The 17,261-nt window shown below is 34.3% G+C and overlaps 1 protein-coding gene across 6 annotated transcripts in view; it reads left to right on the forward strand.

Moving 5' to 3' along the window:
• LOC150101004 (threonylcarbamoyladenosine tRNA methylthiotransferase) overlaps positions 1-17,261 on the forward strand; it is a 154,485-nt gene that overhangs the window by 66,273 nt on the left and 70,951 nt on the right. For all 6 annotated transcript variants that reach the window (XM_090401238.1, XM_090401237.1, XM_090401242.1 and 3 more), the window contains one exon: positions 6,506-6,609. In XM_090401238.1, the coding sequence (XP_090257364.1) occupies positions 6,506-6,609 (104 nt within the window). The remainder of the gene's footprint in view (positions 1-6,505; positions 6,610-17,261) is intronic.

Below are 17,261 nucleotides of genomic sequence, written 5' to 3' on the forward strand. Positions count from 1 at the left end.
GGATGTTGGCATTGGATGCTAGTGATTTGTGATGTGTATATTAGTGTTAATGGTTTCTTAACTTTGTTGGCATATTTTCCAGAGTTCATTTTTTAATGTTCTGTAGTTATCTAAGTGTTTTAACTTTCTTGGTAGGTTGTTGAGTTGCGTGGGTATCTGATGTGATCTCACAAAAGAACCGTATGAGTTGTTGAAGCATGTGGGGATGTAGAGAGTTGTTGTAGGTCGTGTTATACGATATGTGTCTCTGTTGTTTCGATAGATGATGTTGAAGTAATTCCTTGTTAATGTCATGTAGTGTTTCAGGTTTTTAATGCTCAGAATTCTGTGTACTGCCATGTGCTTGTTGGATATTGGTTGTTGTGTGTAAGGTGTCCAGATCACTGTTAACACGATTTTCCTGTGTAGTGTTTCTAATTTTGTTAGGTGATTGTTTGATGTATTTGTATACACTGTTATTCCATATCTGAATAGGGATTCGCAGATACTGTGATATAGAAGTTTTTTTATGTTGGGTGGAATAATGTCTTTAACTTGGAAGAGTGTTGCTGCGATGATCTGGAGTTTGGTGTGTAGGTATTCTATATGTTTTGTCCATTTAAGGTGGGAATCTATATACAGACCGAGGTATTTTGCGTGTGTTACAGGTTTGATTTCGGAACATTGGCAGGTATTTTTGTTGTTAATGCAGCGGTATGTGTGACAGTGTATTGATAGTGATGCAGGGCGTATGATTCTTGGGTTGGGTATTATCAGCATCTGTGTTTTGGTGCCGTTGATTAAAATTGCGTTTTGGTGGAAGTATGTTGTGATTTCATTTAGGTCTTGTTGTGCTTTGCAGAGAGCTGTGTTAATGTCTGTGTGGATTGTTAGTAGTGCAGTGTCATCTGCGTATTGAAATATTTGACTTCTTATGGATATGTTATGAACATCGTTAATGTATATGTTGAATGGAGTGGGTGATAATATGGCACCTTGAGGTACACCGTGTTTTACTTGTATACTCCGACTGTGACATGTACCTATTTTTGTTACTTGTGTTGTGTTTGAGAGGTAGTTCTTGAACCATGTATGCAGTGTTCCTCTTATACCTATTGAGTATAGTTTGGTGAGTAGTATGTCATGTTCAAGTGTGTCAAATGCTTTGGTTAGGTCCAGCAGTATAAGGATGGCGTACTTGTTTTTGTCGAGAGCTTTGTTTATTGTGTTGGCGATGTCTTCTAATAAAGTAATGGTGCTTTTTGTTTTCTGAAAGCCGTATTGGTTTTGTGAGATGATTTTTTACTTCTGTAAATAGTTCTGTAGTCTTGTGTGTGTTATTTTTTCTAGGATTTTTGAGATGACTGGTAGTGTAGCTATTGGTCTGTAGTTCTGAGTATCGTTTCTTTTGCCATGTTTGTATATTGGCGTAATTACTGCAGTGTTTAGTTGTTGTGGAATAATGCCTGTGTCGAATATTATGTTCACGAGTTTCAAAAGTATTGGATTTATTTGTTCAAAGTGTGTTATAAGGTCTGTGAGTCTTATTTTGTTTATTCCTGGAGTGGTCTTTGGTTTTAGTTTTAGGAGTGCTTCTTTCAGTTCCTGTTTTGTTATGGGTGGAAAATACATCGTTTGTTGTTGACTTTGTGTTGGTAGTTTTTTGTTGATCGTTGGTAGTTTGTCTTTTTTGAGTTGTGTGATGTTGTTTGTGAAAGCATGGTTGAATGAGTCTGCTAGTTCCTCTTGGTTTGTGTCTTGACCGAAGCTTTTTGCAATAAAATCTTGTGCTGAAGTTTTCTTTTATCGGGATACTAATTCGTTCAGTGTAGCCCATGTTTGCTTAATGTTGTCATTATATTCCATGAATTTTTGGAAGTAGTAGCGTCTTTTTGCCTCACGAATTTTTGTTGTTAGTTTATTTCTTGTGTTTTTGTATAAGGTTTGTAAATCTGTGTTACTGGGTGACTTTTTAAGTTTTTTCCATAGATTTTCTTTTTCAGTAATAGTATTTAGTATGTCGTCATTTATCCATGGATTGTTGTCTGTTTGTTACCTCGTTTGTGTAGGTTTTGTTGCTTTTTTTTGTATATTTCTGTGAACTTTAGTTGAAATTTCTCGTATAATGTTACAGGATCATTTATTTTAAGTAGGGAATTCCAGTCTGTATTTTTTACTTCATTATCGACAATGCTCTTTAGTATGATCAAGTTTTGTTGACTTTTGTGGTGGTGGGAGGGTGGATAGGAAACGTAATAAAACAAAGTTGAGACAAAGTAGTGATCGGCAATTTTTACGTTAATTACTGATGATGTATATGTATGAATGGGAGCCCGTATATTGATATGATATTGATATGTGCATTTAATAAGTCTTTCACCATGAGTTTAAATGAATCAAAGTTATCTATAATTTTAGGATCCGGAAGCGGCTTACCTTGATGTGTTGTTACTTTTCTTTGGCGTCTGGTCTTTGTTCTTCGTTTTCTCACCACACTGTTGGCATCGCCATTCGGTCTGTTTCACAGCTCCTTTTGCTTTCCACGTGCTTTCTGAGATCCCTGAACAGTGGAAGTGTTGTTTTTTTTACATCCGGAACACTGTGGCCCATCTCTTCATCGCTTAATGGCTTATTGCATTTGTTACAGCTCATTTTGCTTGAACTTCGCTGTCTCGGTGACCATTAGCCTTTCTTCCCGTTAGCGGCTATACTGCGACTTTTAAAATGGTGACGTCCTTTTGTTATGAAGGTCAGCAATAACAAGACAAAGACGATGAAAATAGGTAGAAGCATTGAAAATATCAACTGTGTCATGAATGGAGAACCTATAGCAAGTAAAACAGTTCAGCTACTTAGGCATGATTTTTAGTGAAGATGGTAAATTAAATATGGAAATAGACAACAGAATCAATAAAGCCAATATGGTAGGAAGTCAATTGAATAAATTTTATATGGAACAAGAGATAAATTAGTCAAAACACTAAATTAGCTGTATACAAGACAGTGTTCAAACCAGTTTTAACTTATTGATCTGAGAGCTGGGTTAGAATTAAAACACTTGACCAAAGACTAAACACTGCAGATATGAGAGTCCTGAGAAGGATTATGGGCATGAACAGATGGCATCAATGGCAATATCATATTAAAAATGAGGATATTAGGAAAGAACTTGACATTGTCAGCATCCGGGAATGCGTTAGCAGAGTTAATCTCAGGTGGTATGATCACTTTAACAGAATGTGCAAGGAAAGATTAGCCAAACAAGTGTTCTCTGCCAGGTTGGTAGGAAAAAGACCCAGAGGAAGACTAACATATAGGTGGATTGATATCGTAAAAAGTGCCTTAGAAGACAGAAATATATGATTAGGTAATGTTAAAGTCTTGATCAATCTGGAGTCCAAATCAATCTGCTAACAGATTGATTTGAAGGAAAATTGTAGAATAGGAAGTTAATAATGATGTAAGTTTTTCATGTAGCACAATCATATCCTGTATACCTCTTGAGGGCACAAGTCTGGAATTTGATGATCATGATTGAAAGATCTTAGCAAGTAAATCAGCATGTCCTCTGAGAGAATACAGTGAAAAATGTAAGAAAGCAAACCAATATATAAAAGCAGGTATTCTGATACCATTTGCATAATGTTTGAAGAAGCTTATTTCTAAATTAGAGGAAAGAGTACTGTGGAAGAAATCAGATGACAGTACAAGATGAAAATGAAGAGTAAGATATTCTAGAAGTATAGAGTAATTACTTTGAAAGATTACTGTATGAAGCATAAAGTGACAGATTTTTGTGGTAGAAAATAGTTGAGAGGTATGCATTGAAGTATACATACCAGTACTTGAGGTAGAGCCATCAAAAACATTTGAGAAATCTGGTCAAATATCATCTGCAGTTGGATTTGGTGATATTTGATAGAAATGCTGAGCTCAGAAGGTGTGATCAGATGGTTAAATTCCAGATAACCAGAGTAGAGTTCTCATAGTGCCTATCCATAAAATGGGAATTAAAACCAAATGTGAGAATTATGGAATCATATTAGAGAGGAGGCTAATAAAATTGTGCAAGAGAAATAAAAACTCAGAAAAACCAAGCTAGGTTTAAGTCATATAGAGGTTGTTAATATCAGAACAAGCCAATTTAAATAAGCAATGTTATCTTCCCATGATTTCTCAACTATCTACTATCTTCAAGTAAAGAAAAATCATTGAGAAATGGAAATTTAACGTGGATTATTCAGATCAGCTTGTTCTGATCCTGACAAAAGGCATGTGACAAAATTGTCAGAAAAAAGCTATACGATGTAAACAGAACATTTTGTCAATCTTTACATAGTCTGTATTTCAGTTGTAATTCAGTGGAACTGATTGGACTACAGGAAGCTTATTTGGTATTAAATCAGGTGTAAGACAAGGGTGTACGTTATCTTGACTGTTACTTATTTATATGGATTACATTATGAAGGAAAGTGGCATTAGTTCTTATAGAGTGAATTATCATAGCAATAATCTAGTATCTTACTTATGTACCTAGATTTCAAGTATAGTAATCTGATACCACTTGCAGTGGTATCAGATCTGATGACAGGATTTAACTAAATGATAAACTTTTCTGTTATTGTAAGGTGTCAACACTCCCTACAATAACAAATCACTGTTATTGTAGGGAGTCAACAGAATTTATATGGAATTGAGAAAAATTAGTCAAAACACTAAACTAGCTATATACAAGACCGTGTTCAAACCTGTTTTAACTTATGGATCTTAGAGTTGGGTTCTGAGAAAAATGAAGGGAGTAAACAGATGGCAGAGTCTGATTGAGGGTATTAGGAAGGAACTTGACCATTATCATTCCTTAGGAATGTGTGAGCAGAGCTGATATAAGGTGGTATTGTCAATTAAACAGAATGGGAAAGGAGCAGTTTTTTTTTTTTTTTTTTTTGCTTGGATAAGGAAAAAGACCCAATGGAAGACAAAGGTCTGGGTAGATTGATAAAGCAAAAATTGTTGTAAAAAGCCAAAATATATATAAGATCTGATGATATGCAGTTACTGACAAATAGAAAGTTGTCCATGATGTATCCTTTTTATGTAGTAGTAGTAGTAGTAGTAGTATCATAATATCCTGTACCACTCCTTGAAGATCCATATCTGGAATTTGATGATAAGAAAACTTCCCTCAAATCCAAAAATTAATTTCTATTTTGAGAAGCCATATAAGTTTATTTATATTATTTCTTTGTCTGAAAAAAAGCTCTGATTATGCTTACTGAATGCCTATTTTTAGTACATTTAGTACGTGTTCCATCATAAAAGAGCTTTATTTTACATGTTTTGATGCATCCCTATCTGTGAAATGCAGAAATCTATGAGCATTAGTAATTTTAGTCTTCATTTCAAAAGACAACTACTGATTACTTCCAGATAGTTGTTTAGAACTTTGTTTATCCATTTCTATCTTCTCCTTTAATGTTTTTAACTTTTTTTCCTTAAGTATAAAGAGCTAATAAGCTTCATTTCGGCAATGAAAACATTACTTAAATTAAGGGGATATTAAATCCCACATAGTTTTAAAACCGAATAAGAAACTCAAAGATTGGAATCAAAGAGTTTCTTGCCGAATACAGTAAACTATAAAGTATCGGCGACACTAGCGTTAGCCAATGCAAGCGATCCTAGTACGTAGTACAATACCGGGCAACTCGTTGCAAAGGTGAGGGAAGTTCAGATCGCTATTCTTAAGTATTTTCCATAATGTAAAAACACATTTCCTAGGAAATGTATGCTGTTATTACATTATGGAGGGAGGTCACTACCCAGACCGGTTTCAGCCTTTTTTGAGGCTTCATCAGTGAGTAGCTAGACCTAATTCCAAAGTGTATAGCGAAAAGAACTATGTACTCTGCGAACGAGTTTTCCAAACAGGTGCAACCATTAAGTTACTTAAGTGTAAAGAGCTAATAAGCTTCATTTCGGCAATGAAAACATTACTTAAATTAAGGGGATATTAAATCCCACATAGTTTTAAAACCGAATAAGAAACTCAAAGATTGGAATCAGAGAGTTTCTTGCCGAATATAGTAAACTATAAAGTATCGGCGACACTAGCGTTATGTAATGCCCTCCATAATGTAATAACAGCATACATTTCCTAGGAAATGTGTTTTTACATTATGGAAAATACCTAAGAATAACGATCTGAACTTCCCTCACCTTTGCAACGAGTTGCCCGGTATTGTACTACGTGCTAGGATCGCTTGCATTGGCTAATGCTAGTGTCGCCGATACTTTATAGTTTACTATATTCGGCAAGAAACTCTCTGATTCCAATCTTTGAATTTCTTATTCGGTTTTAAAACTATGTGGAATTTAATATCCCCTTAATTTAAGTAACTTCTTTTCCTATTCATAAACACCTGTTTTATTTAGTAGAAAAATTGAAGATGCTGTTTGAATATAATTGCAAATTGCTGCTTTAGCTTTCTACATTATTTTCTTAGTAATATATTTTTAATTTTTTTAGATGTTTAAACCAGTGTACCTACTGTAAAACAAAGCATGCCAGGGGAGAGCTTGGTAGTTATTCAGTTGAAGAGATTATAGCAAGAGCAAGGCAGTCCTTCACAGGTAAATTTTAGTTTGTTGTTACTGAATTGTGTGATTATTTGGGTATCTTAAAAATAAACATTATAAATTATTATTAGTGAAGATTCAGTTGCTGTGTAGGTTAAAAATTGAATTTGTAGGATATTTTAATTCCCAAAGAAACCAACTTTATGCATATAATAAAGTTATTTTATTATTACTGGTATAATTTTAGGATACAAGATCACCAAAAATCTTAGTTTGTATACTAATACATTTAATTTCAAATTCTACCCACTCTATTTTTCATGATTTGCAAGTAACTTTTTCTGAATGCATAAGCACTCATTAACATATATGGCTTTGTTCTCCTCCCCATCCCCTCAAATCTCTCTGAACACATATAGTCAATTTGTTCCAGCCCTGCTAGATAGATTTTGGTTAAAATTTATATTTGGAATTGTTATTGAAATTTTGCAAAACAATTTTCATTTAAGTTGGACCAAATTGAGAGAAAAAGTTTCCTTCTGCTGCAATAGTTTTATTTTTATGTAAGATATTTTGAACACTTTCCAAAGCTGTGCTTTTGAGTTTTGCCTAAAAACACATTGATGAAAAGCTCTTGCAGCAGTAGCAGAATTGAAAATTTTAGTGAATAAGAATATTTTTTTTTGTATTGTTATGAAAAGTTAAATTAAGGCTAACTAATTTCATTTTATTATTTCATGGTAATAAATGGGTACTGCACTTATGTGATTCTTTATAGTCATGGTGGACATGTACTTCATGATATTATGTCATGGAAATATCAGAATTTTCTCATAGGCTTTCTTCTTGAAACTGTAATTGTTAAAATAGTAGTAAACATTGAAATTACAAGGATGAGATGCAGTTTCAAAATATGTTCATCTAAAAGCAGAACTGTTTTGATGATTTTTATAGCCTAGAAGAATCACTTAAATCTAGAATAAACCATAGTAAACTATGGTTTTTCTAGATTTAAGTGATTTTAGTGACCCTTAGACTACAGTTTTTTTTTTCCCATAATCCATTTGTTCTCATGATATGACATCAATAAAGACCAAAATATGTTTTTGTAGTGATTTGTATTAATTATTATATAGTCTCCTAAAGAACCATATGATGGCTTGGGAGGATTGTTGTGAAGTCTGCTTCTTTTATTATTCACAAAGCACACTCATCAAGGTATTTTATATACAATAATTGAAGCTAGAAAAAATGAGTTTCTAATTTAGATTGTTGTTAATCATTCATCATTACTAATGTAGTTAAATTATATTCTAATAATATTTTGATATCAAAGGAACAGTTCACTGTATTGAATGACTCAGGGTATTGAATTTGGGTTAAAAAAGTTTTTCTGCTCAAATTGTACTGAATAAATGCTTATTGCATTCAGAGTTTAGTATTGGATCTCTCCACATTGTATGAGTAATGCATAGTCCATTACAAGCACTTTTGAATGAAGGGTCAGTGTAATAATATTACAGCTGAGATAGCTATCAGCTAATGCTTTTTATTCTCCTACAGGGAGTAGGCAAGGCCGTTTTAGCCCTATCTAACTTTTTGGAAACTGAGGGGGAAGTTCATGGTCTGCTGGTAGTCAATCAGAGATAGCTGGCCCAAGACTGTCACTAATTATACACCACATCTGGTGAAGAGAGAGACAGCTAGAAGTGCTGCCATCTCGTGGTCCCTAATCCTAACAACGTATTTACTTTCTGACACTAGTCTGGGTTCTACAGTCAATTTTTCTGAGTTTATGGGACAAAAAACCTGAGTTTTCAGGAGGAAAGAAATCCTGCTTGCCTGTGCCAGAGATCAACTAACTCAGGAACTTGTTGGAAAAAAGGCTTAATAAACGTTCCTTTAGTCAGTGACTAGAATTGAACTTACAACACACTTCCATGGTGGTCTAGCACCATGGACTGAAATAACATTATGTATTATATTTAATAATATATTTTTTTATATATATACAATTAAACACTTTATTATATTTTCTGTACAGTACAAAGTTTCAGTACAAAATACAGAGTACATTAATTTTTATTATAAATATAAATGTATATTTTTTAACTAGCTAAATATTTATCCATAGTATTTATGTATGCATGAGCATGAATGTGCACTCAATTCACTACACAATACATAATACACTACACAATTCAATGATGATGATAATAATAATACTAATGGAATAATTTTATATAAATACAGTGGTGCCTTAGTTAACAATGGCCTCAGATAATGACGTACAATGACGGCAAAATCAAATCTCATCTGTATAATAATTGTTGTATCTTTAAGCTGCTTATCAGTGTTACGGTAAGTGCTGTATCTAATATCGTCACCTTACAAGCAAAATGCACTAAGTCAAAAATTGCAGGTTTCGAATTTAACTGTTAACTTTTATTTCAAAAAGTTTTTTTTTTTTGAACTTTTACTTTTATTTTCAGGTGATGATATGTTCTTTGTATCCCTTGTCTTAGTGTTGTACAATTTGTAATAATACCGTATTTTGCATATCTTTTTTTTTTTTTATAGAGTGAATTTTTTTACCGTGTGACAAAATGGGTCCCAAAAAGAAAGCTAGTGAGGGGAAAAAAACAGAAAAATTTTCTCTATTGAACAGAAGAAAGAAATAATAGCAAAACATCATGAAGGTGTGAAAGTTATCCAGCTAGCTCGAATATATGAAACCAGTCATTCTAATATCAACCATTTTGGCTAAGAAAGAAGAACTTATGGTAGCTAAGGTTGTTAAGGGAACTTAAAGGGTTGAATGTCAGAGGGCTTCTTTTTGAGCAAATGAAAAATCTATTACTAATTTGGATCAAAGAAAGAGAAATGGCAGGCGATACTACATCTCAAAATGCAATCTGTCAAAAAGCTAAACAGATTTATCAAGATTTGAAAAAGAAGACTTCGGGATCAAGTTCTGAGGTAGATGATGATGATTTTAAAGGTAGCAGAGGTTGGTTTGACAACTTTAAAAAAAGAACAGGAATTCATAGTGTGGTCAGACACAGAGAGGCAGCTAGTGCTGACAAAGCAGCAGCAGATAAATTTGTCAATAGCTTTACAAGAATTATAGGAGGAGGAGAATGCCTACCTCAACATGTCTTCAATTGTGATGAGACTGGGTTATTTTGGAAGCAAATGCCTAACAGGACATTTATCACAAAAGAAGAAAAAACACTTCCTGGGCATAAACCAATGAATGATAGGTTAACATTGCTTTTAGCAGCAAATGCAAGTGGAGACTGCAAGGTAAAACCAATGTTAATCTACCATTCAGAATCCCCGAGCATTCAAAAAGTTCAATGTCTCTAAATCCAATCTCGGTGTTTTGTGGAAGTCTAACAGCAAAGCCTGGGTCAGAAGAATAGAATTTAGAGACTGGATTCGCAAAGTGTTTGGACCAACTGTCAAAGCCTATCTCGAACAAAACAATCTGCCTCTAAAAGCCATTTTAACCTTGGATAACGCACCTGGCCATCCAACGGGCATACAAGAAGAGCTACCAGAGGAATTAAATTTTATCAAGGTGATTTTTCTTCCTCCCAAGACTACATCTCTGATTCAACCTATGGATCAGCTGATAATTGCCAATTTTAAAAAACTTTACACAAGAGCACTTTTTACCAGGTGCTTTGAAATGTATGTGGCTACCAACATAACCCTAAGAAAATTTTGGAAGGAAGAAGTCAACGTTGTTATAGCAATTAGGCTAATTGTAAAGGCTTGGCAAGAAGTAACAATGAAATGTCTCAAAGCAGCATGGAGAAAACTGTGTCCTTCCTTTGGTAATGAAGAAACTTCAGATGAAGGACACAAATTGGTAAAGGATATTATTATTATTATTTGACACTTCCAGGGAGTCCAAAGACTCATTGAGGGAGAGTGTGCCAACAGCATCGAATGATTGGTCCGCTTCCAACTACTAACCGTGCTCAAACTTACTTAACTGAGCCATTAGTAGCAGAGACACTACCAATCGACCAACCTTTGCCGGCAACTGCTCATGATCTTAACTTGGAAGTAGAGGAAGAAGATGTTGAAGAATTATTGGAGATGCACAACCGAGAACTGACTACTGACGAGCTAAAAGAACTTTTCAAGCAGCAACGTGAAGAAAATGAAATGGGAAATTTCATCTGAAGATGAGGATGGAGAGAAAGAACAAATTACAACTGCTGAAATCAAAAATGTTTTGGCATAGTGGGAGGAAGTTCAAAATGTTGCTGTGAAATGGAATCCAAACAAATCTGAGGTTGTCAGAACCAGATCTATTTAATGAAAAGTCTATGCAGTTTTTCAGAAACATTTTTAAAAAGAGGCAGAAGCAAACAACCCTAGACATGTTTTTTACAGGTTCATTTGTCAAAAAACTCCAAAGTGAGCCCAATTGTCCTTCTGGTGAAGATTGATAATTAAAAACTGTTTTCATGAACAATTCATTTTATTAATGTTAATTTTTTTTGTAGCAAATACATATACAGTACTGTATAATAAATAAATGATGTTTACCATATTTTTATGACATTTTAAATGAGTTTTATCTGCATTTTTAATATGTACTATGTTTGTGGGGAGGAGCCAGAACAAATTAATCAATTTTCACTTAAATCTTATGGGGAATTGCACCTTGGATAACGACGGTTTTGGTTAACGACGGTAATCCTGGAACGGATTACCGTCATTAACCAAGGCACCACTGTATACATAATTTTTTCTCCATTTTGTTGTTCGTATTTATATTTCAATAATTTTTTTATATATTATGTATTTTAATACAGATATTATATAACATATAATAATAATGTTTTAGTATAGTTACTATTAAAACATTATTATTACAGTTTTTTATCACAACAAAAATTCAATATACAAATTACTGAGTATACATTCTTTTGTTCAGATAACATTTCTGCTGGGCTTATCTGAGGAAGATAATAGATGGTGGTGATTTTGTTTCAGTACCCATCATGAGCCTGGTGTAGATTTAATTGTTTATACGTATATGCTTGCAAACATATATATGATGATATATATAAAGATATATACACACACATATAAATGCATATTGTCCAGTTAACATTAGAAGTGAGTACATGCAGCCATGGATAATAACCGCATGCCCATGGTTTAACCGTTTTTTTTGGTGGGGGGGGGGTGGCTGAGTGGTAGGATTTGGATATGGTGTGTTTGTGTGTGTTGGTGTTTCAGAGGAATTTGTTGTAGTGTAATTTCCCTCTAATTTTCACTTTTGCTGTTATATATATAGCACTGGTTTCAGCTCTCTGTAGGTCCCTAGGTTTTTCTTGTTGAATGGCAGTGTCGATTATATCAGGATTACCTGATTATGTAGAAGCTTCGGATGGCTTTTCCATAGTGATTATTATACTAATATGTTATGTAGTTTGTTGACTATGGTCTTGTTACCTGATATGTTGTTCTGGTTACTTTGTAGGTTGAACAGAAGTAGTGTTCTATCATTGCTGCCCATGGGTATGGGCTCTTCTCTTTGTTCACAGCATATCAGTTTTACCGTTTTATTTTGCAATGATTGTAATTTGTTACGTCTTGTAGTTTCTGTAGTCTGTGCAGAATGCATATGATGTAATTGCATATCTTAAAATGTTTTCACATAATGCTTTATAGATCAGTATTTTTATGTATGTCGGAGCAATGTATTTTAATCAATATAATTTGCTTGCTATTATCCTGAGTTTGTTGTGTAGATGATCAGCACCGAAGTGAAGTCCAAGATAACATGTTTGTTTGTAATGGTTGTGGTTTTAGGATCAGTGCTTTGTGTATAGGAGGATGGATGTCAGATAGTGAGATATTTCGTTTCGATGGGTTGGGTCTGGTGGTTTTGAATATCATTGGCTTTGTTTTTCCAGGGTTTATATATATATTTACTAAAATAAAGATCCAAAAGGCGATGCAAAATTATATAAATTAATGGATATTAATTCCAACATAATTTCAGAGCCGAATACAGAAACTATAAAAGTTTGATATTTGAAAGTTGACCAGAGAGCTTGCGGGAATACACTCGCCGCCATACTATGAGTTGCCCTAGCCGAACCTAATAGCAAGCATGCACACCGAAGCACCAGATCAGTGAAACCTTATTAAAATGGACCAATAGTAGGTGAATATATGGGTGCTTTGGCAAAACTTTTATAGTTTCTGTATTCGTCTCTGAAATAATGTTGGATTTAATATCCACTTAATTTATATATATATATATATAAATAACTGTGTTTGCATAGTTGTGAATGGACAGTATGTCTGTGTATTGGAAGATATTACTTTTTTAGGGGAAATTGGCTAATATTGTGTATGTGTGTGTGTGTGTATATATATATATATATATATATATATATATATATATATATATATATATATATATGTATGTATGTTAAACAAGATGGCAGAAAGCACAGCTCCTTGTGATATTCCACAGGTTACTGATAGCACTTTGCTGTGCGCTGATCCTATACATGTAATGTGCTTTTTGTTTTTCATGTATTCTTTGAACCACTGGAGAAAATTTCCTCCAATTCCAAATATATGTTAGTTTGTTCAACAAAGTGTCAAATGCTTTTGTTAGGGCAATAAAAACGACTAATACTATTCATTTTTATCTAACACAACATTTATTAGGTCTGTGAAATCTTCCAGAAGTGTTTCTGTTCCTTTATTTTTTTGGAAACCATGTTGTGTTTTTGGGATGATTTGGAATCTTTCTATGTATGTAGAGAATTTGTGATGCACAATATGCTCCATAATTTGGTTGATTACTGATAATGTGGCAATGGGTCTGTAGTTACTTGTAATGTTTCTTTTTCCATGCCACTCACTATTTCAATTAATAATAATATTAATTTAATATTTAATAATTTTATGAACAAATATTTTTCAGTTATACAGGAAGTCATTTCATTATTATTATTATTGTTGTTCCGGGAAACTCCAAGGAGTCGACAGACTCATCGAGGGAGGCCCTAACATCATGTCTGGAACAACTATTCAACATTCACACAGTATCTATCATATCTTGTCTTGAACTCATTCACGGTCGTAGCACCCACAACAGACTCTGGAAGCTTATTCCACTCATTCACCACTCTCCAAGTAAAAAAACCTAGCTCTAACACCCTTGTCAACCACGCTCTTGCCCAGCTTCCATGCATGGCCCCTAGTCCTCCCACCACCAGTCATATTTTCAAAAATATCTTCTGGATCAATCTTATAAAAACCCTTCAGTAATTTGAATGTCTCAATCATATCACCCCTCCTTCGCCTATCGTCCAATTTCTGCAACCCACAAATCCTCAACCTATTCTCATAAGGTTCATTCCACAGACCTGCTATCATCTTGGTCACTTGTCTCTGGACCCTCTTATAGCAAGTGTTTTTAGCATTCCTGTATTATTATTATTATTAGAACTCGAGGAAGTCAAGGACTTGTTGAGTGAGACTATACATCACCCACATTAGCTGTCATACCTTCTCTTAAACTCATTCACACTAGATGCACGCATTATTTCAACAGGCAAACTATTCTACTACAATTCTGCAATAGAAAAATCTATCTCTCATCCTTTTCTTAACCACATACAAACATATCCTCCACAGATGCCCCTTGTTTTCTCTTCACCTTTTATATAATGAAAAATTTCAACTGATATCGTATACACACTCTCTCTCAGAACTTTACAGACTTCTGTCATATTACTCCCTTTTCTTCTTTCTACCAGTGTCTGCAGCCCACATGTATAGATTAATAGTATGTGGACTGCAGATACAGGGAAAGAAGAAAAGGGAATGATGTAGAAAGTTTTTTACCTTGGGTATATACTATGTTAAAGATACCAAGCAATTTTATAAGCTAGGTTTTAATCCCTTTTTCCCAAGTAAGCAAACAGACAAGTAAGTCAAGTTTGTGCCTGAACATAGTTCAAGTCTGAGGCAACTCGTGGTAAAGGTGGAGAAAGTTCCGATCACTTTCTTTAGTATTTTCCCCTAATTCAAAGCACATCCCCTTGTGGAGATGTATGATGCTATGCATTAAAGGCAAGGGCCACTACCTAGACCAGTTTCGACCTTTATCGAGATCTCGTCAGTGGGAGCCAGACCCAAAAAATGCCAAGGTTGAAGTAATGCAGAGCTTATAAATTTTACCTGAACAAGTTGCCACAAGGTGCTTTGACCTTATTAAATAAAAATCTCAGGATGAGAGTAAGATGTATAAAACCTAGCTTATAAAATTGCTTGGTATCTCTAACATAGTGTGTATATATATATATATATATATATATATATATATATACCCAAGGTAAAAAACTTTCTACATCTTGCTCTCATCCTATGTTCAGACTCAAACTTGACTTACTTGTCTGTTTGCTTACTTGGATTAAAGGATTAAAACCTAGCTTATAAAATTGCTTGGTATCTTTAAAAAAGGGAATGATATTTTCCAGTGATATTTTTCCAGTTTCCAGTAAAGTTTGCTTCTTTACAAGCCCTTGATACAACTGCACCTAGACTACTGTGCATATTTGGTCTTTGGGCTCTGAAGGGATAAACTGTAGATAGGATGCTAAGAAGAGTCACAAAGATAATATTGAGTCTCTTCTTAGCATCCTTTCTACAACTTCTTCACCCTTTCGGAGGCCAGAGACCAAATATGCACATAGTAGTCCAGGTGCAGTTGTATCAAGGGCTTGTAAAGAAGTAAACTTTACTGAAAACTGGTAAAATATTGCTTGAATCTGTATAAGGAGGGTATAAGCAGAGGAGTCAGGAGTAGGTTCTTTGCACGGAGAGTGATTGGTGAGTGGAATGCATTTCCTAAATATGTTGTGGGTGTAGACACGTTGAATCAGCTTAAAGCACAGTGGATGAGCATTGTGTGCAATAGTATATACCTCCCATGATGAGTCTCTGACTCCATGGAGGTCAAATGTCATCATCATCATCAAATTCCTGCCATGTACCCTCAAAGGGTGTACAGGCGGAGGTCAAATGTTAATAATAATAAACTGATTTCCATATCCTTACAAGTCAAGGTTGTGTTTGCAATTTTTGCTCTGTGACCTACGAACTTCAACTTCCCCACCATAACTCCAAGATCTCTAGCTTCATGATTTTTTATAGCATAATCCCACCAATATAATATGCCATTTGATATTTGTCATGCCAAAGTGCATAACTTTACGCTAATATTGAATTGATAGCCATTATTGTTTGTCCACACTTGCAGCCTATTCAATCACCCTGCAAATGTTATGTTATCAGTAGCATCTGTGATTGCTTGCCCTTCTTATCTTTGCATCATCAGCAAACATATGAAGATCTCCTCTCAGTCCCTTCCTAATATCATTAGCATATAGATTAAACAACAGTGATCCAAGGACTGATACCTGGATGATTTTTATAGCAAGCATTTTTAGTCATTCTGGTAGTAGTAGTGTTATCGTATACAAGTATAATGCATATGTTTAATTCCTATCAAGAATCTATATAGAATTAGAGACTTATCGTTCGCAGAGTATGATTGTTGACAAAGATTTTGTATCTATGTGAAGACTGATGAGACTTTTGGATGAAATGGCATCAGAAATTTAATTGGTAAAAATAATAACTGAACTTGAAACCATTAAAAATGAACTATGAGTAATGAACTACAAAAACCATTTAGGACTATCAGTTGGATTAAAAATACATTAGTTGTTTTTTTTTTCAGAAACTAAAAATGTGTAAATTAAAAATATGCAAACTAAAACCAGAAGAATACATATAGTGGTTTTATAATGGCCTTGTATCAAGGATAAACTAATTCAGTTCTAATTGGAACTAATTAGAATTCAGATTAACTAAAACTAATAAATTCAGTATGAGAGAGGATATGAAAGGGTTGTTGGAAGAGTGAGAAAGTGAAAATCGTCAGTAGTTTACCTCGCTACGATAAAAATGAATTAAGAAGAAGTGCTATGATGGCAAACGATTCGATGCTTAGCTGTGTAGAAGGAATGGATAAGAGTTTTTGATTGTGTAGAGTGAGTTTGAGGGAAAATTGGATTTGTATAAGAGGGACGGCCTATACCTGAATATGTTTGGTATCAGGAGTCTAGAAAAACTAATAACTGGTATGAGACCTAACACAGAGAGATAGGGAAACTAAATTATAAAGGGAGGAATGTTGTGAATGTGAATATAAGAGCAACAATGTTATGTAACTGTGTTAATGACGGGAATGGGCTTTGTCATGGAAATGTTGACGAGAGAGAGAGAACGATTTCAGTTTTGTTTTTGTTCGGTTCAGACCCATCAAATGTGTGCAAAGATGCCTACATGTATAAGGCATTAGAGAAGAATAGAGATATGCAAGTTGCCCAATTGTGTCAGGCAGACTGCAGTCAAGACTATACACAAGAACAAACAGATTATTATGTCTGTACATGAATGCTAGGAGTATCAGAAATGAAGGGGTAGGGTTTGTTGCCTTGGTCAATATGTTACTACCTCAGATTGTAGGTATTAGTGAGACCTGCTATCAGAATCAGACATACTAACTGGTATCAAGTGTTAAGGGTACAGTATTTTTAGGAAGGATAGAGAGGATGGGGGTGCTTAAGGGTCAAAGCTATATA

Source organism: Typopeltis vanoorti, chromosome 12 (genome assembly GCF_054136105.1).
Source record: "Typopeltis vanoorti isolate ZY-2024b chromosome 12, IOZ_Tvanoo_1.0, whole genome shotgun sequence".
NCBI lineage: Eukaryota > Metazoa > Arthropoda > Arachnida > Uropygi > Thelyphonidae > Typopeltis > Typopeltis vanoorti.